The sequence below is a fragment of the Myxocyprinus asiaticus genome, chromosome 13 (assembly GCF_019703515.2).
Source record: "Myxocyprinus asiaticus isolate MX2 ecotype Aquarium Trade chromosome 13, UBuf_Myxa_2, whole genome shotgun sequence".
In the NCBI taxonomy this organism is placed as follows: Eukaryota; Metazoa; Chordata; class Actinopteri; order Cypriniformes; family Catostomidae; genus Myxocyprinus; species Myxocyprinus asiaticus.
Window position 1 is genome coordinate 28,632,345 of NC_059356.1, and position 24,481 is coordinate 28,656,825.

General features: G+C 39.3%; 1 protein-coding gene across 3 annotated transcripts in view; it reads right to left on the reverse strand.

Moving 5' to 3' along the window:
• The window catches only part of LOC127450452 (AP-2 complex subunit alpha-2-like), a 48,421-nt gene that overhangs the window by 2,749 nt on the left and 21,191 nt on the right, over nt 1-24,481 (reverse strand). Inside the window, exons 6-21 of one of the 3 annotated variants that reach the window (XM_051714561.1) lie at nt 21,532-21,791; nt 21,126-21,294; nt 20,850-20,987; nt 20,222-20,404; nt 16,748-16,845; nt 16,355-16,586; nt 16,060-16,248; nt 13,736-13,869; nt 13,322-13,384; nt 12,828-12,899; nt 4,423-4,505; nt 3,611-3,701; nt 3,346-3,468; nt 3,136-3,252; nt 2,967-3,036; nt 2,265-2,399 (exon numbers count right to left, since the gene is read on the reverse strand). In XM_051714561.1, the coding sequence (XP_051570521.1) occupies nt 2,265-2,399; nt 2,967-3,036; nt 3,136-3,252; nt 3,346-3,468; nt 3,611-3,701; nt 4,423-4,505; nt 12,828-12,899; nt 13,322-13,384; nt 13,736-13,869; nt 16,060-16,248; nt 16,355-16,586; nt 16,748-16,845; nt 20,222-20,404; nt 20,850-20,987; nt 21,126-21,294; nt 21,532-21,791 (2,157 nt within the window). The remainder of the gene's footprint in view (nt 1-2,264; nt 2,400-2,966; nt 3,037-3,135; nt 3,253-3,345; nt 3,469-3,610; nt 3,702-4,422; nt 4,506-12,827; nt 12,900-13,321; nt 13,385-13,735; nt 13,870-16,059; nt 16,249-16,354; nt 16,587-16,747; nt 16,846-20,221; nt 20,405-20,849; nt 20,988-21,125; nt 21,295-21,531; nt 21,792-24,481) is intronic. The other 2 variants (XM_051714562.1, XM_051714564.1) reach the window with 2 other exon arrangements.

Consider the following 24,481-nt stretch of genomic DNA (forward strand, 5'->3'; position numbering starts at 1 on the left):
TCTCCCCCTTTATGAAAACATTAAAACCCCTAATTTTTCTACTGTTTTGCACCTACATCTCTATGCTCTTAGCACATTTTCACATAATATACAGATTTACATTTCTATCATTTTCGGGGACACAGTTTTTAGGGTTTTTTCGCATATTCACAAATGTCTGACTGACTTGTGTCTATCTAGCAAGTTTCTAAAAACTTTAAACTGATTAGATGCAGTAGACCTACCACTTCGCCGGTGTTCGCATTTCATGGTGTTGTTGCACTCGTGGGTGATCTTGTTGAGCTTCAATGATTATTAAATTCCACCATACAAAGAGGGCAAATGACATGTCCCTTCCCGTGCACGCAGGCACGCGCGAGCGAGTGAGTGAGTGGCCAAGTGAGAGGTAGGGAGCTGTGCTGCAGCTCTGATCTTGATAAGCTCTGATTCCAATCAGGTTTTATAAAAATCACACCCATTTAAACATTTTGATGTCAGATTGAATACATGCATTAGGCCTACTACAGCGTTAAAATATAACATTGAAATCAATCGCATGATTTAAAACCAGACCCCCCAAAATGGACAAATAAGCTTTCCAGGGGGTCTCCTGTCTGTACGAGACCCCCTTAGACCCCCCATAATTCGCACCATGAGCCTATATATTGTATTTTCACTTACATTCATCTCTGCATATTCCTTGGGATGATCACAGAAATGGCTCTTCAGGTTTGAAGTGTTCCCTGCCTGAGCCGACATGTTTTTCGACAGTTTACAAATTGAGTGGCCATCCACATTGATAGAGCCTTGTGGGTCTTTTAAAAAAACCTAAATATTCTCACACCACAGACTTCAGCAGCTTGGCAGAGGGAAATAAAGTTTCAGTGTGCTGCGCTCTCTCTGCTGTGCAGTTTACATGTGTGGCTTTTAAAATGAAGTGACTGTTCAGTGAAACAGGAGATGTACTTCGCAAAATAGAGATTTATTTGATCAAGTTTATATGATGTTGTGTAAATGTAGCCGATTCTCTTTTAATTTAACTGATATTTACAATGGAAACTTTTAATCCTTTAATTGGATAAAAAAATAAATAAATCGTAATATCGTAAATGCAATACTGTGAACATAAAGGTCAACCTTATGATAACAGTCTCTTTTTAAAACCGCAGTATACTGTGAAACCGTGCCAAACCTTCTGTGTGCACATACACTGACGGTGGCTGCATGCGCTACAGCTGCTATGTGATCCTGGACTGTTTCTCTTCAGGAGTTTAGACCAATAAAGATGTCTTTATATTCCTTTAGACTTGAGTCATACAAATCCAAGCGTCTCCTGACTTCCTCACACACGTGCTCTCAATATGCACATTCACTGTTGTTGTTTCCACCTTTGTCTCCTGATGTTTAGCGGCAATCTTCTATCACTTTTTCGTGAGTGCTGCCAACTTTTGGTCACACTAATTAGTGCAAATAATTCCAGGCGCATGTACATTCTGCGCATTCAGACTATGCGTGGTTAAAAAATTCAGGCTTCACACATTCAGTGCTCGAGCACTGCTGATGACGAAATTTGCTTCACATTTCATATACGCAGATGCCTAGTGTTCATATGTGACCGAAGAATACTTTTGGCTTAAGGCTGTCAGTCTGCCTAACATCTCCTTTTTATCGTCTATGGAAGAAAGAACATCATATGGGTTTGGAACAACATGACAGTGAGTAAATGACAATTTTCAGTTTTGGGTGAACTATCCCTTTATCTCTGCAGATAGGTGCCCATTCTGCAGTCCCAAAGTGTGTCTAATCCTTACCGTCAATACACATGCTTAATGTAATCTTACACAATGAGTAAAGGAACTCTATGATAAAACACGGATACAAAGAGAAGGACTGTGAATCTCCAGTCACCCCAAATGAACTGGGTTCTACTACCAGACACTGAATGAACCACAATAGAGGGAAGGAAAGTATTTAAGGATAAGATGGGGGTGGCAGGATGAATGTGTTACCTGCTCCCCAGACTTGAATTGCATCAGGAAGCACAGAGACACACAGACAACAGTAAGATGTGCTGTAAGATTGTGGACAGAGCTCTGTATGTTTATCTTTATTACAGGTCGCTGCCACCAATAAAGCAACAGCATATACTTCAAGCTTTGCTGCCAGACTTTTGATGATTATGGCTTTTCTTTGCCTCTTTCCTTTTCTTTGTGTTTGCAATGGGTTTTCGTGTGACGTGCCCAATGGATAAGAGTGCAGATAATTGTGAATGTGTTTGTTCATACCTGAGCCTGTGTGTTGGGCTCGAGTCTTAACAGAGATCCAACTTGCTGGGCCTTGGTTTGGATCACTCCAGCACACACAAAATTTTCAGGGTTCGGATCCACATTCTCCAACAGAGCCATGCCCAATCCCAGTAACTACCAAACATAAGACAGAAGGACAGAGTGGCAAAAGAAAAACAGGAGGTGAAAATGAAAGAAAAAAAAGAAAAAACAAAACACTTGAAAAACCAATCAATTTATGCCATTTTCAGTGAACTACTGTCAGCAAATAAATCACACTTTCTACAGGAATGCATCACCCTTTTAAAGTGAATGGCTATCTTCGGAACAGTATTCTACCATATGATTTGCGTATCGTGTAATGCAAATTCACTGTAGATGCATAGTATACCCAGATGACCAACTATATTTGCCAAAGGGAGTAGTATATAAATGGAGCACAAGGCGCTGGGTACTGTATCCCACAATACAATGTACTGGACTTAACATACCATTCCTAGTGCAATGCATAAACAATGTAATATAAGCAGCGATTTTTGCCAAAAGTGAACCAATTTTTAAATAAATTCAGATTAAAAACACAGAGGTGATAACTGGACACCACTGCGGACAATAATGTAGCATACTACTGTTTGAAATGTTTCACAATGTCCACATTGCACAGTATGCAGTAGGCAAGTTTTTCAGGGTGAGTGAAGCTACCTTAGCTTTGAGTACTTCAGGGTCCATTGCATGGTTGGACTTGAAGATCTTCTGTGCTTCTTGCTGTGGCCTGTGAAGAGAGGAATATAACATTTTGGAAAATCATCACCCTCATTCCCAAAACAATAAATGTAAACAGCATTTTTTTTATGTATACACACACACTTACTGGCTGAGCTGTTTCCAGCGCTGAAAGAAGTCATGTGATGCCATCTCTGTGGGCTGGAAGAACTTATTTATGGTAACGGGCAACTTGAGTGTGAGGTTCTGGAGAGCTCCACCATACCTGAGACAGCACAACAGCCATTTCAATTTCAGAGTGAACACCGCACACAGCGTTTACCCATGATTACAGTGTGCAAGTGTGTGCATCTGTCACCTGAACTTAATGTTGAGGAGTGGTGCATCAGTGAAGTCAGACAAACACTCAATGTTGATGACCTGCTGCACCTGCGCACCTCCTTCTATGAGAGGCTCCACTGGTTTAGTCTGAACATTGAGCTGTGGGATCAGTCAAGGAGCTAACTCAACAAACCAGCATACACAGATCAGTCATATGACGATACACTTAATTCACTCTCAGTTATCACGATATGTATGAGTAGGAATGATGTGTGTTTTTGCATGTGTAGATGTAAAGGATATGAGACTGTAGCTCTCCTGGGCAGGTGACTGTGGTGGTAAAATTTACAAACTGCACTGACGTCTTATTTCCATAGAACAGATACATCCGCCCTGTAAGGAAGGGAAAGATAAACGTGTTTTAATAAATCACATATTAACACATCACCTTCAGGTTTTTATCGTGTTAACGCAACGTGCAATAAAAACCAGCTATAACCAGTAAAAAAAAAAAACACTCCTGTAAACAGGTTAAAATACAATAAATTTGATGACATAGTCCAGAAGTCAGCTGATACTGCCAGTCAAGTTTGCTCATTCTTTATTATTGCAATTTTCCACGTTATAATAAGTCAAGTCCACATGAACTATGAAACCAGGAAGCAACAATAGAAGTATGGTATTATGTGAGACAAAGTAATTTCATTTAAATAAAACAAAATGTTATATTTTAGTTTTTTCAAAGTAACCACCCTTTGCCTAGATTGCAGCTTTGCACTCTCTCAACCAACTTCATGAGGTATCCACCAGTGATGCTCTTAAAAAAGCGTATTTATGCCCATGGGAGTTCCCATGTATGGTGGGCACTTGTTTACTGCTTTTCCTCTACTATTCGATTGAACTCAATTAAAATGTTTGGTTTTTTTTTAAAGAAATTCACACATTTCTGTTTGTCTACAAAACTAATCTCAAGCATTGAGGAAATTAACCTTTTGATCAAATGGATTTTAAGATCATAAGAAACAGATTCAGTAAAGGGTGTCCAAACTTCTGACTGTTGATGTTTACTTTCAGATGATGCAATTACGTTTTTGCAGATGTTTTGCTGACTCACCCAGGTTCTGGCGATATTCAGACTTTATGCCTATCTGTAGCAGCTGATTCTCGAACAGAACTCCATTGTTTTTACACACAAACCTGAGGGCAAGATACAAGAGACATGTGGGGTCATGTATTAACAATGCCATCATTAAGTAGATAGCAATAGGACTGGTTTTATAATGGTGCATTCACATGTTGTTAAAACAAATCAGAAACACGAGTTGCCCACTGGAGCAACACATGAGAAAACGTTGCTACTCAAGTTGCTAAATCCTACATTGTAGACAAAATTATGTTTTTTGCTAATGGTGGGAGAAACTTTGTATTTATGTACAGCATATCATTATCATTAGTAATAAAATAATTGCCAGTAGTTTCTGTTCATGCATTAGTAACAAACTAAGTTTCAATCCATGCTAACAAATGTAGCTGTCAGTATTCACTCTAACAAGGCAGGTAAAGTCAAGCATGCCAATCTTGGAAATATGACCATCCGAGGATCACGTGAATGCAGCATAAAACATTGTGTTAAAAGGAAGGGTGGGGATTGGGAGAGACAAACAAGAGGGCAGACAGAGATGTGACGCCTAAGCAAAGATGAAAAGTCATAATTTTTCAGTGCTCTGCTGACTGCTGCCCACAGCAATGTCATGGTCCGAGACTCATATAATATTCTAACTAAGGTTAAGGGCATTTTCAGACCTGTACACTGTTTGCTTTGTTCCAAAATGGGGACTAAATTGTTACAATGTTGCATTTTCTTCTTGGTTCGGTTCGCTTTCTCAAGGCAACTTTTCAAAACGGACCAAAACTATGTCAATAAAAGTCACATGTGAGCAAGCTGTCCCCTTATTGGTCACTATGTTCACTGTTCCAGGATTAAGCTCATCAATATATACAGGTTAAAATTATATGTCTGTAAAAAATTTGTCAACCATTACAAATTTTAGAGAATTTTAGAGCGTCACCAGTTAGAGGCTGTGCTCCAAATACAAATTATCCGTCACTCGGATGGATGGGAGTTGTAAAGTTTCCGTCATGGTTATTTATATCCGTCATTAGTTGCTTTTGCATTATTTCTCCTTGTAAATGCGCCTGTTCTCACAGATCTCTCTCTCTCCCTCTCTCGCAAGTACACACGTGCACACACACACAAACATCAGAGTAAAGCCACGTAAAAATGTTTTTTATTTGTCAAAAAGTTGCTAAAACCATCCTACCCGTGTTCTGCCGCTATCCAAAAGAGAGAAACGATCGTACTAAAATTACCTCAGGAATTATAAAACAGTTCCTATTTTAAATGTGCAATTATATCTAATATAGTTGCTAAAAGGCTGTATCCACATTTTGATGATGAATTACAGAGAATTGCTGATCTACAGATGTCTTCTCCAAAGATCCCTCTGTTATGTTCATGGTTTTTATAGGGATATTGTCTGGTTTGTTGGTCCATTGGGTCAGTTTGCATTCTCACCACAAGCGAACCGCTCCAGAGTTCGTTTGCAATCGGTCCAAGACCACCTCGTTCAGGCCATTGTTTTGGTGCAGATCTGAGTGTGATTGCCGTGTTCATATATGCCTAAACTAACTGAACCAAGGGAGAAAACATGCCAGGTTCCGAAACAAACACTCCAAACGAGCCAGGGGTGAAAAGGCCCTAAGAGCCATGGTGTTTCTGCTGGCAATGAGAGTCTGAGAATCCATCTCGTTACATTTCGAGATCACGTCCATCACATCTCTTGCTTCCCATAATTTCCTGACAACTCTCTACAATGCCCATAAACAAGAGTGGCAAAAAGGGATTTATTTTATACCTGTGTAAAAATCCTCTATGCGCAAATATGCTGCAATGTGCAAACAGGCACAAGCAATCTACTGGGCACTAGAGGTTTTCTCAGCTTACAAGCATTTACCTGTATTTTGTCAACTTTGATCTCATTTTGTATGTAATCTTACAGGAATAGTTTGCCCAAAAATGAAAATTCTCTCATCATTAGGGCCTTTCCCACTGGCGGTACTAAAGCCCGTTTTAGGTGTGTGTGTGTGACATCATCGGGAGACACTGACCCCGTTTACATGCACTTAAGAAAACTGTTTATTTCAGGGTTTTTGCAGAAAGCGGCATTCTGAAACGCCATGTAAACAAGAATACAAGTTTCCTTACGCCACTTAAGGGATTAAGAGAAAGCGGTTTAACACACCTAGGTTTCTCCCGGAGAATGTGGCTTATCTGGCCATGTAAACACATTAGCGCCGTTCTCACTGGTTTTTGAAGAGTGCGCATGTGCGTGAACAGACCGGGGTAAGGCGTCATCAGATGGAGCCGAACAAGAAGTAAACAAAGCAGAGAGACTTCAACATTTCCGGGAGTACAGTAGGAAAAGCACATACACAACAAACTATATTCATTTATAAACACCAGTGTAAATTATCGACTGTCCCTTACCTCCGTATATATGCGCACCTACATTGGGGGAATTCTGGTGTTTTACGTAAGAGAGAAAACCCCACTATTGCTGTGCAATTCTGCTGCAGGTTGCAACAGAAAGTTAAGGAAACAAATACAGAAGCAACTGCAGAATATATGTAAATAAAGCAAAGCAACAGAGTAAAATAACAAAGTCATTCTCAGATGCCGTGTTTGTTATTTACACAAGCGTTGCGGGTATATTACGTTGCTATGGAGAACGCCGCTTTCACACGGCTTTTTTTTTTTTTTTTTTTTTTTATACCACTTATACAGTACATGTAAACAGGAACGCAGCTTACTCTCAATAAGCCTCTTTCTCGCAATACGCTTCTTTCTGGCATCCATGTAAAGCACTCATTATTTTAGTTTTCATCGCATCTGACTGTGTGTCTATACAGAAAATAAAGTGATTTCTGGATTACTACATCGAATTTTCCTGGGATGACGGATATAAATAATCAGATGTTTATTAAGAGTGGATAATTGAACATTATTATACATTAAACGTGGTCATTAAATCTAGTTTACATAAGGGGAAGTACTGCGTGCCTTTTACTGCGTGGTTAACTTGCATTAAGGCCTCTTTTATTTATTTTTTAAATTAATTTTCTCCCCAATTTGTAATGCCCAAATCCTACTACATACTAGGTCCTCGTGGTGGCGCAGTTACTTACCTCAATCCGGGTGATGGAGGACAAGTCTCACTTGCCTCCGCTTCTGAGACAGTCAATCCGCACATCTTATCATGTGGCTCGCTGTGCATGACACCGTGGAGACTCACAGCATGTGGAGGCTCATGTTATACTCCGCGATCCACACACAACTTACCATGCGCCCCGTTGAGAGGGAGAACCACTAATTGCGACCACGAAGAGGTTACCCCATGTGACTCTACCCTACCTAGCAACCGGGCCAATTTGGTTGCTTAGGAGACCTGGCTGGAGTCACTCAGCACACCCTGGATTCGAACTCGTGACTCCAGGGGTGGTAGTCAAGACGTCTTTAAGTCAATTACTGCGTTTAGATGTACACCAGAAAGCGGGTTATTGCGAGAAGCAGCATTCTTGTTTACATGCACTGCATAAGCGGCGTACTCTTTACTCCCATATACATGCGGCTCTGTCACTAAGCAGCTTTCTCCACAGCAACATAATTACCCCGCGACGCTTGTGTAAATAAACATGGTATCTGAGGAAGACTTCAAAATTGTATTCTCTGTTACATCGCATTATTTCAAAATATTCCAGAGTTGTTGCTGTTTGTTTCCTTATCTTTCTATCACGACCTGCAGCGGAATTACCAATCAATAGTGGGGTTTCCCTTTACGAAAAGATTCCCTCAATGTACAAGCGATCTCTTTACATGATGTTTCAGAACACCGCTTTTTGCAAAAACCCTGAAATAACCTGCTTTCTTAAGTGCATGTAAATGTGGACATAAAAGCCTTTATTGTAAAAGATTGTGTTGATAAATAGGTTTATAGTGCATTTCTAACATGTTGTCCCCTGAGTTCAGCATGGGCTCCATGGTTAAAGCATGCTTTCATTTCTCCAGCTGTAGGCAGCACGGAGCACCACATGCGTGGCTCATGAGCCCAGTTTAAACTGTAACCTGAAGACACAGGCTGCGTCTGAAAATTGGTAAATGCTGCCTTCGGTGGCTGTATAAGGATGAATGAAGGTAGGACGAAATAAGGTGCTTTTTAAACTGTTCAAGGAGTTCCATTCATCCAAAAACACTGTTGTTTAAACCATTAACAGATAAGGCTGTCTACTGTCTACATTTTCAGATGCAGCATAAGTACGTATAAGACAGCCCTAAACAAACAAAAGTGTAGCTCCAAACCCGGCGTCCTCCGTCGGTGTTGTTGATTTTTTTTGTTGTTGTTACTGCTATTGAAACGCGCTTGCAAATAACGTCAGAAAAAAATGGCCGATACTAGATAACGTCACTACGGTGGTTACTTTTGTGAATGCGAATGCAACAGGGGAAAAGTCTCCTCGGGTGTTCCGTTCCTCGTAAAAGTTCTCAACTAGAAAGTTACTGAGGGAACAGTACCAGGACTGTAGGTGGGAAAGGGCCTATTTACTCACCTTAATGTCAACCCAGGTGTGTATGACTTTTTCATCTGCAGAACACAAAGATTTTTATAAGAATATCTCAGCTCTGTAGGTCCATACAATGTAAGTGAATTGTGACCAGAACTTTGATGCTTTAAAAACCACATAAAGGCAGCATATAAGTAATCCATAAGACTCCAGTGGTTAAATCTATATCTTCAGATGCTATTTGATAGGTGTGGGTGAGAAACAGATCAATATTAAAGTCTTTTTTTTTTTACAATAAATCTCCACTTTCACCCAGCACTCCTATGCACGTTCATGAAAGGACTAGGGCTGCCCCCGACCAAAGATTTTCCTAGTCAACTAGTAGGCGTTACTTTAAGCCACTAGTCGACTAGTTGTTGCACGTTTATGATATTAATTTAATTACTTAAATATATATATATATTTTGGGGGGCATCAGAAAATGGTTCGAGTTCCAGGGCTGAGAAAGAATGCTATAAGTAACATTGCTAACACTGTTGTACATTACAGAGAAATTCTAAACCGTAATAATGAGCCTTTAAAATATACATTTTACAAGCACACGCATGAAATGAGCCGCAGCGACACCGGCAAAAGTGGTAATAATTCTGAATGTGTCGGAAAAACCAGTAAGGAGACTGTCTGAACATTTTGTTAATTTATAGAGAGAAATGCACATTAGGGTTTTGCCGACAGACAATGATCACGTGGATCAACGATGGTCAGAGTGATCACCAATAGCTGATGCCTTTGACGATGTCAAGACGATATTTGGCTCGTTTACCATTAATGTATTAAATTATTATTAGACTATTATTATCATCAAATTAATATTACAAATAATTTGCCCATAGACACACAGACACACGCTTGAAAAACACACTTTATTATATTATTAAGAACAGATGACAGAAAAACCGTCCAAGTGCATGCATGTTGATACGGAGGCCTGCAGTCTCGTGGAACACGCGCATGTAAAAGGTTCTCACCGTTTCTGTCTTCTGAATTGTTTTTGCAAGAACAGTATCATCTATGAGTGCTGCAAATGACCTCAGACATCTCAGCTCAGGAGGTGTTTTGAGTTCAGTTCACTTTATTTCCACAGAGCAGTTTTATTGTGACCACAACTCTGCAGCCTCTATAGCTGTGATTAAAACATAAAATACAAAAACACGTTCACCTCGATCCATGATTTATATTTCAGTGATTATCATCATCTTTATAATTTTTACATTTATAATTGATTTTGTCTTCATTTGTGTAAGTAATTTTCTGCCTGCATGTTTAGACAGACACTTGCCTGACGGTAAATGGAAAGGTGGTTACTTATATAGCCTATATATTATTATTTTTTTGATCACTTCATTATTTTAATTGCTTTTTCGTTTCGTTTGGAGAGCAATTTGAATTTAGAAATGTATTTGATTTAAGTTTTTCGTTTTATAAATAATTTAATTTTCAATGCAAAATCAAAGCAAGAATATTCACCAATCCCTCAGCCCAGGGGTTTCCGATATAATTGGATATTGCGATATATATATATATATATCGTGAAGGAGGGGACAAAACAAATTTATTCACACACACGATGTATTTTCCCAGACAACAAAATACCTGACCGGTAGAGAATGCACAGTTGAAGCAGGTTCTTTGCCAGAGAGATGTTGACAACTGTTGTAAAGCCATCTTTCAAAAAGTTGAACAACACACATTTTAATTGCACTTCATTTTTTTTTTTTTCCAGTTTCATTTGAATTTTTAATTAAAATAAATAAAAAATAAAGTTCAAAGTTTGAAATCAAGGTGTCTTGCTTTATTGTGTAGGCTTAACCCTAACCCTGCTTAACGAAAATTACCCCATAGTACCACCTAGCGTCCAACCAGCAGTAATATCGGTGTTCATCGGTTTCCTGTGGAGATTTTTTTGACCAACCGACCAATCAAAAGTTGGTCGACCAAGACTCTTCTCATCGACTAACCTTTGGTCGGCTATTAGGGGGCAGCCCTAGAGAGGACCAAATTAAATTTCTTTCGTTTTATGGCGATTCACATTCTTTATGCATATCACTACATACTAGGCTGTTGTGTAATTGTCTCTTCACTAAGCTCCGCCCCCCAGTTATGGTTGCTCTCTCTGACAAGCTCTGCAGAACTCCCCATTGGAATGAATGGGAGACTGCCGTGAATGGTGTGGTTTTTGGCAAAATGTTCTCAAACGGAATGGATAATATTTTTACGTGGGCTGGTATGAAGAGTGACATTTTAATGCATATTTATTAATTACGTTTTTTGTAAAAGAAATTGTTAAATTACACAGTAATTTTATAAAAAAAACTGTGGAGACTGTGAATCAGAATCAAGGCAAACGATTATTACAGTCACTTGAAAAGAGAAAAACTTCACTTAATAGCGATTACCATAATAACATTAGCGTTAGTGAACAGAGCTGTTTATAACGTCTCATAACACACTCATTTTGATGCTGAGAACTGTTTATTTACTACCGCTTTTACTATGACTTGAATCAATACATAAATGAATTAATGTTGTTAACTTTAATTAACCTTGGAGCAAATGTAGGTGTCGCTGCAGATGTTATATGTTCATTTGGGAATGAGGGCTGACACAGTTTATCCATAACATGCTCTTCTTCAGATTTATTTAAATGTTTTTTTTTTTTTTTTTAAAGAAATAAAAACACTTAGGGTATCCTCTCTGGGTAACTCGTGTCACTATTACAAATGACCCGGCAACAATGTGTTTTACATTTTTTTTTTATTTTGATAAAATCCCGCTTAAAAGTACTCAAACATACAATACTTCCATAGGCTGTCATTGGAAAATAGCAAACGCATGTCAGAGTAATAGCGGCAGGGCAACAGTTGCTAAGACAGGATTGTCAGAAGCGCTTTTAAGGCGGGGCTTAGCGAAGGGTCAATTATGACTGATTTATTCTTTTGCTTTCATTTATCCATACCTTCTTTCTAGTATTTCTCCTCCCTGTCCAATAGGTGGCGACATGAACAAAGAATGCAAAGCAACAAAAACAAAAGAACTGGGTCCTCTCATGACTGTCCATAGGAGGCCTAGGCAAAAGTAAAAAAGGGCTTAAAAGTTGATCTGTTTCTCACCCACTATCATACCGCTTCTGAAGACATGGATTTAACCACTGGAGTCTTATGGATTACTAAGGACTACTCATGCTGCCTTTATGTGCTTTTCAGGCTTCAAAGTTCTGGTCACAATTCACTAGCATTGTATGGATCTACAGAGCTGAAATATTCTTATAAAAATCTTTGCATGTGTTCTTCTGAAGAAAGTCATACACATCTGGGATGGCATGAGGGTAAGTAAATTAATTAGAGAACTATCCCTTTAAATATATAATTTGGTCACTGTAACTGACGCCCATGTAACAGGTTAAATGTGGATTACCTGCAGAACAAAAAGGTGTCTTTATCCAACAGCAAATAAAAAGTTACTTGTATGTTTTTTTCTCACAGCATGTATATTGCCTTTATTGCTGCAATGTACATAGAGTGAGAAATCCATTTGATTTGCATCTATTTGATTTTACTGGTTGATCCTGTTTAATACTGAAACTAAAAATAGAGTGTGAATATTGGCCATTTTACACACTTTTCCTACAGAAAAGAATCTAAGAATAACAGTAACTGTTAAACAGTAAAAAAAGACAAATAAGTCAATGATCTCCAATGAGGTTCAAACTTATTTGTCCATGATTTAGGTTTCGGTAATTATTTTTCAACCACTGTTTGCATTTTGAGACTGGCGGTGATGGTGCTGGGAGATGATCGGGTGAAAGATTGGAAAGAGTGAAGTGGGTAAGTGAGCTCTTACTTGTTGAGCAGTTCGTTTGACTCAGGCAGAGGAGGAGCAGGATCTTCAGAGACCGCAGAAGGGGGAGCAGAGCTGAGAGACCAAATGCGAGAGATGCAAAGAAAGAAGAGTGACCCCAGGAGATGAACAGAGGGGTGAGAAGTGTTAAGTGTGAAAAGGCACAGATTAAGGATGTTAGGAACAGCAGTGAGCCAGTAAAAAAAAAGAGCAGAGTAAAGCAAAAGCAGGGAAACAAAACAGAGGAGAGAAAAAGGCAGAGATTAGTATTAGCATTAAATATGCAGCCAAATAATACAGCACCAATGTAAGCTTTTCTTATTATCACCACACAACACAGCACACCTCAGCTTACAAATATAAAATACTCCACAAACACAAACAGCACAGAACACATTTACACAACAACATCTATAAAGAAACAAGAAAATTAAATGTTTATATGTTGAATATTGACTGCCAGTAAGTTTTGCTGTAGTCTACCACTGGCCCCTTACTCAGAGTCACCAGGACCCTCAGCCAATAGGGATTCAGAGCTTTCAGTGGGAGGTTCCAGATCTCTGCCATCGTCCAATGAAAAGCAAGGACGTGAGACGAACAGACATTCACGCATACACACAAACATGTGCACATACACACCAAAATGAGGGAGATGGAAAGGGAAGGGAAAAGAGAGAAAAATAAGCAAGAAAAGAGAAAGTCACATATGCAGCAAGATAAAAGACAAGATTACACAAACACAAAAAGGAAGGCAAAAAGAACGAGTGATAGAAAGTGAAACGACAGAAGAGCCAAAAGCCTGACGGACAGATACAACATCTGAGCATCAGGACATGTTTAAAATATTAGTGTTCTTCACTTCAGTTAATTAAAACGACTGAAACAGGACACATAAGGAGATCCTCATTTACCTCAGGAAGCCATCATCATTGACACCAGCCTCTGAGAAAACATCAACCAATAAGCTGCCTGCACTGGAAGCAGCAGCAGCAACAGGGGGACCCGTGCGGAGACCCAGAAGGTCAGCAGATGGGGACGGAGTGGACTGAAAGAGAAAGAGTCATTTCACAACATTGCACTGTTTTAAAACGGAGTGGTTGAATCGCTGAATGAGCTATGCCTAATATATTGTGTGTAGGGGTGTAATGCTATGAAATGTTCACGGTATGATAACCTTCACAAAAAATACCACGGTATCACAGTTTTAAGGTGCCTTACTAAAATTATTAGAAAAATACAGCAACGAGTCATCTGACTGGATGATGGCCCAGGATATGATGTTGGGGCATTTTTCTGGATGAATAAATAAATAAAAATGCCATCCCCTAACTGATTTTTGAAACGCAGGCAACATTACAAATTATAATACATACTGTTGGCCTATATATGATTTTATTCCCTCCCAAGTATTTCCCCTTTTGATTTATTAGTTTTTTTCTAATCCCCCTGTCATCTTGTGCTCCCCCTTTATGATAACGTTAAAACCACTCGTTATTCTACTGTTTTGCACCAACATCTCTATGCTCTGTGTATTTTCACACAATATACAGATTTACATTTGAGATAAAAACAGAATTTCTATCATTTTCAGGACACACTGAAAGGTCTGACTGACTTGTGTCTAACTGGCAAGTTTCTAAAAACTTTAAACTGATTAAATGCAGTAGAACTACCACTTCGCCGGTGTTCGCGTTTCATGTCGTTGTTGCACTCGTGGGTGATCTTGTTGAGCTACGATGATGGTGGCGTGGCAGAGCGACGTCTGTGGAGAGCAAGGCCAAGAGAGTGTGGTAAGGGTTGGCACCTGTGGGAAATCACCTCTAACAGCTGTTTTGTGTTTGCAGTGAGAGCGGAGAGTGACTTAAAGGGCGATCCAGACCGGCGGAAGGGGAGAGAGAGACGCGCGACACCGAAACTATGTTGTGCTGAAAAGCAGTTTATTGACTTACACTGAAAAGTGGTAATATTAAAGTCTTACGTTAGAGTGTACACCTGGCTCCCGCTTCCTCCTCTACAAGAGAGCAAAGAACCTGTCACAGTGGTGCCGAAACCGGGAAGGAGGAAGCGGTCTGGATCGCCGTTTAAATCACTCTCTGCTCTCACTGCAAACATAAAACACCTGTTAGAAGTGATTTCCCACAGGTGCCAACCCTTTCCACACTCACTCTCTCGACCTCGCTCTCCACAGATGTCACTCGGCCACGCCCCCATCACCACAGATGATTATGAAATTCCACCATGCAATGAGTGAAAAAGATATGTCCCTTCCCGTGCCTACATCCACACGCACGTGAAAGAGTGAGCAAGCGAGAGGCTGAGAGGGAGGAAGCTGCGATCTGATCACACTTTTTTAAAGGTTCAGGCTTTGACATTTCAGTGTGCTGTGCTTTCTCTGCTGTGCAGTTCACATGTGTGGATTTTAAAATGAAGTGACGTACATCTCAATTTGGAGATTTATTTGATCAAGTTTATATGATGCTGTGTAAATGTAACCGATTCTCTTTTAATTTAACTGACATTTACAAATGGAAACTTTCATTCCTTTAATTGGATTTTAAAAAAAAGAAAAAAAATCCTAAGTAAAACAGTGAATGCAATACCTTTAATTATAAATGTCAACGGTTTGATAACCGTCTCTTTTTAAAACCGTGGCATACCGTGACACCGTTGCATACCTAATTGTGTGCAACTGGAAATCAAGTTTGACGGTTTGAATCAAGGTTTGACAGTGGTTGAATCAGGATGTGTACAGTGGGTGGGAGTGTTTCAGGGATTGTTCTTTATTTGCCAACTTCATGCACAATGCAAACATGCCAGACATTTAATGTGCATGTGTGCCTGCAAAGGCTCAAGTCTGGATCTGCATTTTTGTCTCAGCATGTGTGTGCATGAATATTACTACAGAGAGCTCATTTATGTGTGCATGTAAACAGGGTAGGAAATGAACTTTTTTGTTGCCTACTTGAAACAGTGTCTGGTAAATGTTTTTGTTTACATGAAATTGGACAAAGCATTAACATACAAGGCAAAATTCTTGGAAACCGCATTGAAACCTTTGAAACGAAGGCCAAAAGTGCAAAACATGTGAAAATGGCTCAAAACTACTACTTGCTACTTCGAAAAAAAAGTACCTGCATTTGGCTGGTGGAGGGTGTTAATTTCATACCCTATGTGTTACTGAGCAAATAGGAATGAATCTCAAACCATTGTTGGCAAGTGTGTTTGTGTCTCTCACAGCATTAGATGCAGCAATGGCAGAGCTGTCTCCTCCTCTCTCTCCCCCTCCATTGAGTTCCCCTCCCTCTCTTTTTCCCTCTTCTAGCTCATTCACAGACACGGCTCCTGGTCCTTTCTTCTTTTTCAGCTTGGCAAGGATGGATGACTCTCTCTCTGGGAATGGTGGCATCTCCTCCAGCACTGTGGCCTAAACATACAGAACGATACAGTTAGACATGATTATGCAAATGAATGGTGTCACACAAATCAAAGACTGTGCATGTAAAAGGGTGTCCATTTGCATGTGCTCTCACCAACACGTCAGTGCTGGCGATGGAGGAAAGTTTGAGATATTCCACAGCTCTCTGCTGAAGCTCTACATCACTGTTCCTGATCTGGCTGTCAGAGCGCAGCACTTCCTGAATGGTGCTTTTTGTCTCCGGGAACAGATTAATGAACTTAATATAGGCAGAAAGCAGCAGGGCACGAGTGGGAACCGAACACAGGTGAAACTTAGAGTGGAGCAGGTTAAACTGAACCAGAGGACTAGTGAGATGGAACAAGGGGTAATATGAGAGAAATCATAGGCAAGATGAATGAAATGGAGAGAGGGAAAAACAAAGAGGACATCATTTATATAACATCAAGATTAAAACAAGTCTACAATCTCAAGTGTAATATCAGCAAATGCTGATGAAATTACTCACCTGGAACGAGGATCTCCAGCAATAAGATTACCAAACTCTCCCAGGATGTAGCCTCCAACTTTCACCATATTCTCATGACATGCTGGAGCTTGTAAAGCCTGTGATAATTAAGAGACAAAGAAAGCATTAGACACAGTTTGCAAAACTTGGGAGGCAAAACAACAGTTTATTAACAGTTCACAATAATAATAATCTACTATAACTAATAATCTACTGACAATACATGCAGTAGAGCTGCACGATTCTGGATAAATTGAGAATCATGTTTTTTTTTTTTTATTTTGCTTAGAATAAAGATCACGATTCTCTCACGATTCTGAAGATGATTTTGAAAAGTGCTTATTTCAGTGATTTACAAAACCTGAACATAAGTGTACTAAATAAATCTACAGACAGTCAGCATAAAGGTCATCGATATGACTCCAGCGGTTAATTTCTTCTAAAGTGATATGATCACTTTTGGTGCGAAAAAGATCAATATTTAAGTGCTTTTTAACTCTAAATCATCGCTTCCGGTAAGTTTCATGAGAGGGTGGAGATCACACTGTCTCTCGTGTGACGTATTCACATTACGGACAATCTCACATTCTCCTCACAGTTGAGACATCCAGGATGAGCACACAGACGCACCATTGAGAGTAAAGAAACAGAGAAATACAGATCTAAACCAAAACCAACGAAGCTTCCGTACAGTGTTCCTTTCTTTTTCGCACTAAAAGTGATAGTGTCGATTCAGAAGACATTAATTTAACAGCTGGACTCGTATAGATGATGTTTATGCTGACTGTCTGTGATTTCTGGAGCTTCAAGAGCTTCTAATTTTCTTCAAATGTGTTCTGGTGAAGAAAGAAAGTCATAAACACCTGGGATATTCATGAGGGTGAGTAAATAATTAGATTTTTCATTTTTGGGTTAACTTGGTGTTGCACTGGTATGCAAATATGCAACAAAATACTGTTATTTTACAAAAGTAAAAGAAAAATATATATATTAACAATTCAAATGAAAACAATGAGGCCTTCAGTGTTTCTCTTGTAAAAATTGCTTCAAGCTTTTAAAGAATTAATTATTCAAGAGCCGGTAATTAAAGAGAGAACAAACTAAACAGTGCTTTTAAGTTTTTCAGCAACAGTAGCAATTAAACATGAAAAAAATAATAATAATATAAAAACATTAAAAAGTAATTTAATGCAAAATGAAACTACTTAAATATTTGACACTCTTTACTGTGTGATTATTAGATATTAGGGTTGCAACGGTATGAGATTTTCACGGTACGATAACAGTCTCAGAAAATATCACGGTTTCACAGTATACAGTATACGGTATTACACAATTATTATCATCAGTTACAATGACCCTTAAATGAGTGAAAACAGAAGGTTTTTTTTTTTGGTTGTATAATTGAAACTTGAAACCATTTTTTTTAATTGAAGTATGTGTAAAAAAAAAAAAAAAGGTGTCCCTTTTGAAAATAAATAAAATAAATAAGAAAGCTAACAGAATTTAATAATAAACCAAATTATAAACATAATTAAAAAAAATTGCATGTAACTATAACATGTTATATAACTAAAGCATGTTTGTTTACATGTTAGCATAGCATGTTAAATTAACTACTAAATGAAAAATAACATCAAGCTGTGTGAGCTTTAAAGTAATGTCCTATGATTATTAACAGTTAACATATACTGTAGGTGTGCGACAGAGCAGCCAGACTGCTCCTGTCTGTACCTTTAACTCTTTTGCTTCAGGATGCAGATTTTACATTGGAAATTAAGTGGTGACCCATCATAGTAAAAACATAACCTGTATTTAATATATCCTGGGTCGCATTTCCTTTTATGTTGCATAGTTTTGTTCATGGTTTAAGTACAAGGACATGCATCAAGTGACATTATTTTTGTTGTTGATGTCAGCAAAATTTGAAGAGCATATTTACTTATAAGAGCCCATCATTATCCCGTTTGTTTCTAATTTCAAACATAATTCAAACAGAACATATTACACAGGAGGAAAGGCTCCTTATTACCATGGTTAGGTCAGTGTAGCCAGTCTTAAATAATAGAAATAATAATAACAAATTATAGTATTTATTTATAAATACTAGCTGAAACACATCTTGAAACTTTCACTGTTGATATAAAATGAGGTCTAATAGATTCTACCTTTAGATTATTTCATAAGAAACTATAACATTTTGTCAAAATATAACAGTTACTTTTCCTCATGTAAAATCGTGAAACAATTTTGTAAAGGTGATGTGTAATGAAAAAAAAACATTAGCGCATAGCACAGTGTTGCTCTTTTCCTCCTCAGTGCTGTTTGGCATGTCAGGGCTGCCTACTGTTTGAGAGGTTTGACTTGAGTTTCTCTGTAACGCTTTAAACTAGAAAAGTCTCACTAGAATTGAAATTGGTCACATCAGTTTTGAGGTCTGCTCTCCGCAAGCCCGGTTGTTGCAAGCGCGTGCCAGAGAGAATAGCAGATCATTAGTGCGAGCTAGTTCCGTTACACTCGTGCGAAAGTGCAGATGAGAAGCCTTTAGCTGATTGCGAGATTATCATTAAATCTGTCTCGGCAGTCCTAAATAGCCTATCACTTGTGCGGCCGCCGAAATATCTTCAAATGGGAGAACCATGGCATTGTTCTTTCACTGCTGTACACAACCCAGTCCGAATAGACCTGCGAACCACCAGTTGAGAAACACTGCTTTAACTCACACACACACTTACGTCAGACCCCCTCGCCTCTCTCTGACATTTCCATACCGTGGTATACCATGAAACCGGTATACCTTTGCAACCCTAGTTCAAACTGACAAAGTCTATGGTAACTCAGATAACCACTCTGTACAGTTGTGGTGAGAAGAATAGCTTCTCAGAATGTTATTCTGAGATGCGGGTTGGCACAGTTTTGGCAGCACGGGGGGGACCTACACAATATTAGGTAGGTGGTTTTAATGTTGTGGCTGATCTGCGTATCTTCAGTTAAAGGTCACTATATAATGATCAAATCAAGGGACACACAAAAACCTCCACTATTAGTGTTAAAATGACACATTTACCACAAATGAATACATGTTAGTGAGAGAATGTAATACTAAACTCTTAATTGTATGGGGAAAAATAGAAATCCAATGATTTAGCATATTGCACTCTAAGTGCAATAGTTGAAAATGACTTCAATTATTAAAAATGTAACTATAAGGCCCAGAGCAGCATGTAACATTATACAGTAAATTGTCTTAATTATTATACCAAACCTATTAAAATTGTAATTGGGTGAAATTAAACAATATAAATACCACAACTTGTATTGGGGACTTAAATGTCACCGAAATGTAGGAATGGCCCTAGTAATTTGTATCGGAATAAAAATATTTTCACAGTAAATGTAATCTCTGAGTGTCGGTAATGATGGTGGAAATCTATTTTCTGGACCTTTTGACAAGTAATGGTTGGTATCACTTACCTCAAAGACTGTCTTGGCTGCATATCCCTGCACATCATCACGATTGATGACGATCTGGATGACACGATACCACACTTCCTCACTGACGTAATCACCAGCAATGCGGATGAGGTTCAGAATGGTGTCCACATACCAGGAGTAGTCTACTGCATATTTCTCTGCCAGGATGGCCACTTTCAGCACCTATAACACAGCAGTCAACAATGACCTGTGACTGCAAAGATACAGATGGTGCAGAGAAGTATGGATTTATCTCAGCAGGATTACCACACGTTTTGACAATCAACTTCCATGATCTTTCCAGTCATTTATGAGTACTGGATAAGGTTTTTTTAATCATTAAGATTCAGACTGAATCACTAGTGAATCCTTCAGACCAATTTGTGAACCAGTTTGACTGATTCATTGAAAAAGAACTCAAATGAACGATTTGAAACAAATCTGACATCACTATGGCTGTGAGCATGTTTTATTCTTCAAAATATAAAGTATTTTAGACTAGAGCATAACTAAAAAAAATTATATTGCATATAGAAATTTCTACTTCCAGGCCTGGAAAACACAATTTTAGAATTCCCTGATATTACCAGGTTTTCCAAAATTGTGGGAACTGAAAACACACACACACCATCTCCTCTCTGATGGAGTAGTCTGCTGTCTCCAGGTAACTCAACATCTCTGCGACAATCTGTTTGGCATTGCTGCGGTCGCACATGGCATAGAGGAGGTCAGCAGCTCTCTGACGCACACTGACATCCCTCTCAGTCTGCCAGCCGAACAAATGGAATAAATGGTTATAAACTGTTGTTAAAAATCATGAATAATAAAAGAGGATGGATCTGCTGTACATATGACCAGTTTTTTATTTTGCAAAAACTTCTCTCAAGATTGCAGAATAATTTACCTTCAGGGCATTGATGACTGTCTCTATGTGTGTTTTGACTGCCTCGTGGGAAAACTCGGAGCTGGCAAGCGTGCACATGCTTTCCAGGGCCAGGTAGCGCAGGTTAGTCTCTCTATGCTGTAAGAACTGCCCCAGCTGATTACACGCACGCACAAGAAGATTCGGCTCACTGCAGAGAAAGAGGCAATGAATGGAGATAAGTGCTAAATACAGACCAAACCACCAGAATCTCATACCATAAATTAGACTCAATTTCAAAACTAACAAAAACGTGCACAGCTATTATTTGTGCAATTAGATTTCACTGATGCATTGCATGAATGTTTGTTTCTAGCATCATATGGCCAAAAAAACAATACAGATTTTTTACAAAATTGTAGAGTGGAGAAACCAAGACTGTGCGCACCTATCATAGTGAATTATGAGAGAGATTGCTTCGAACAGGATGGCATTCTTTGCGTTGGAGTGCTGAACCTTCTTGGACTTGGGTGGCTCTTGGGCTTTGTTGAGGATGGTCTCCAGACACTCCACCAGCCGTCCCTTCACAGCGCCATCCTCAGGTGGAGGGTAGCACTGCAGCAGTCGCAGCAGCTTGCAAGAAAGCCAAGGAGCAGGAACGAAGTAATAAGTGTAGTCTTGCAAGTCAGTGGAGGCTGAGGACACAATCTGAGAAAGGGGAAAAGACACATGTGAGACTAGAGCTGCAAAGAGGTATAAGATTAAAGAATGTTCAAGAAATTTCCATGGAATAATTTTTAAAGATAAAATGTTGTTTTTAAAAGTACAGAACTGCATTTAAAAAAAGAATGCAACCTTAACATGTGGAGACTGGGCTCCAGACTAAAAAAAATGACGTAAGAAACATTGGCTCCTAAACTGAAACATTTAAGTTTTTAGTCACCAAATCACAGAGTTGCTCGATTTAGATTGTTGTTCAGAAGATAGAAAGCAGCAGAAAAGACAGCTGATAACCCATTAATCAGAGGTTTAATAAACAGAATATATTGTTGAGAAGATAAGTTTGCATTCCTTTTTGTCTCAAATGTTCACATCCCTTTCATATATTATACAAATGTAAGAGATATTTACATAAAGTATAATATGCATATAGTAGTATGTTGCCTTCTTGAGCATCAATGAATGTTTGCACCTTGTGTAATAGTTGTGAACAAGTCCCTCAATTGTCCTAAGTGTCAAAAGCTTGATCTCATACACTATATTGCCAAAAGTATTCGCTCACCCAACCAAATAATTGAATTCAGGTGTTCCAATCACTTCCATGGCCACAGGTGTATAAAATGAAGCACCTAGGCATGCAGACTGCTTCTACAAACATTTGTGAAAGAATTGGCCGCTCTCAGGAGCTCAGTGAATTCCAGCATGGTACTGTGATAGGATGCCACCAGTGCAACAAGTCCAGTCGTGAAATTTCCTCGCTACTAAATATTCCACAGTCAACTGTCAGTGGTATTATAACAAAGTGGAAGCGATTGGGAATGACAGCAACTCAGCCACGAAGTGGAAGGCCACGTAAAATGACAGAGCGGGGTCAGCGGATGCTGAGGCGCATAATGCGCAGAGGTCGCCAACTTTCTGCAGAGTCAATCGCTACAGACCTCCAAAGTTCATGTGGCCTTCAGATTAGCTCAAAAACAGTGCGTAGAGAGCTTCATGGAATGGGTTTCCATGGCCGAGCAGCTGCATCCAAGCCATACATCACCAAGTGCAATGCAAAGCGTCGGATGCAGTGGTGTAAAGCACGCCGCCACTGGACTCTAGAGCAGTGGAGATGCGTTCTCTGGAGTGACGAATCACGCTTCTCCATCTGGCAATCTGATGGACGAGTCTGGGTTTGGCGGTTGCCAGGAGAACGGTACTTGTCTGACTGCATTGTGCCAATTGTGAAGTTTGGTGGAGGGGGGATTATGGTGTGGGGTTGTTTTTCAGGAGCTGGGCTTGGCCCCTTAGTTCCAGTGAAAGGAAATCTGAATGCTTCAGCATACCAAGAGATTTTGGACAATTCCATGCTCCCAACTTTGTGGGAACAGTTTGGGGATGGCCCCTTCCTAATCCAACATGACTGCGCACCAGTGCACAAAGCAAGGTCCATAAAGACATGGATGAGCGAGTTTTGTGTGGAAGAACTTGACTGGCCTGCACAGAGTCCTGACCTCAACCCGATAGAGCACCTTTGGGATGAATTAGAGCGAAGACTGCGAGCCAGGCCTTCTCGTCCAACATCAGTGTCTGACCTCACAAATGCGCTTCTGGAAGAATGGTCAAAAATTCCCATAAACACACTCCTAAACCTTGTGGAAAGCCTTCCTAGAAGAGTTGAAGCTGTTGTAGCTGCAAAGGGTGGGCCGACGTCATATTAAACCCTATGGATTAAGAATGGGATGTCACTTAAGTTCATATGCGTCTAAAGGCAGATGAGCGAATACTTTTGGCAATATAGTGTATATATATATATATATATATATATATATATATATATATATATATATATATATATATATATATATATATATATATAAAAAATTAAAAAAAATTAAAAACACTTTTTACATATTATATATATTTTTACGGATACCGGATGGCCCAGACACAGACTACAAGAGTGAAGATTAAAAGAAATTCCAGATGCAGTTTATTGTGCTACTCCAATTCCAATCAATAATTAACAGAAGAATTAAAAAAGTGGTGCACAATACAGAACTATTAATTATAAAGAAGCCCGAAATACGCATGGGACTCTTATTGTGAAATGTCTGCACTCCCAGATGTGAGGACACTGACGTCTGATTCGCTGAGAAAGTGAATCTGATTCAAACTGCTAACCAGAGCACCTGAGTTCAAACCCTCAGTTCTTTTCGGGTGATTCATGAAAAAAAAAAACCTGGTTCAAAAGAGTCATTTGTTCACGACTGGGTTTGTTGTTGCGTGCGGTGCAGCGAGCTTGTCACAACAGAATGGGTGAAAAGCAGCGCGAGACACACTGTTGTGCGCTCTAACCAGGGCCGTAGTGGCAATAGGGAAGATCGGGAGAATTCCCGCTGGGCCGGTCAAAAGTTGGGCAGGTTAGGTCCGCATGCTGATTGACAAACTTTCATCATATGTCGCATAACAATTGCCAACAGTCCGTAACATCCGGTATTTAAAGGATCAGAATTGCGTTCCGTATTATTGCGGACGCAGCCTGTATTTTATCATCTCACACCCAAACAAATGAGAGAGTAGCCTGTGAGAGACGAAACTGATGTTGCGCCGCTTCACTCGACAGCGCGGGAAGGATCACGGAAGATCCATCGAGAACAGATAGGCTACTAATAGCTGAATGGATGAACGTGCTTCAG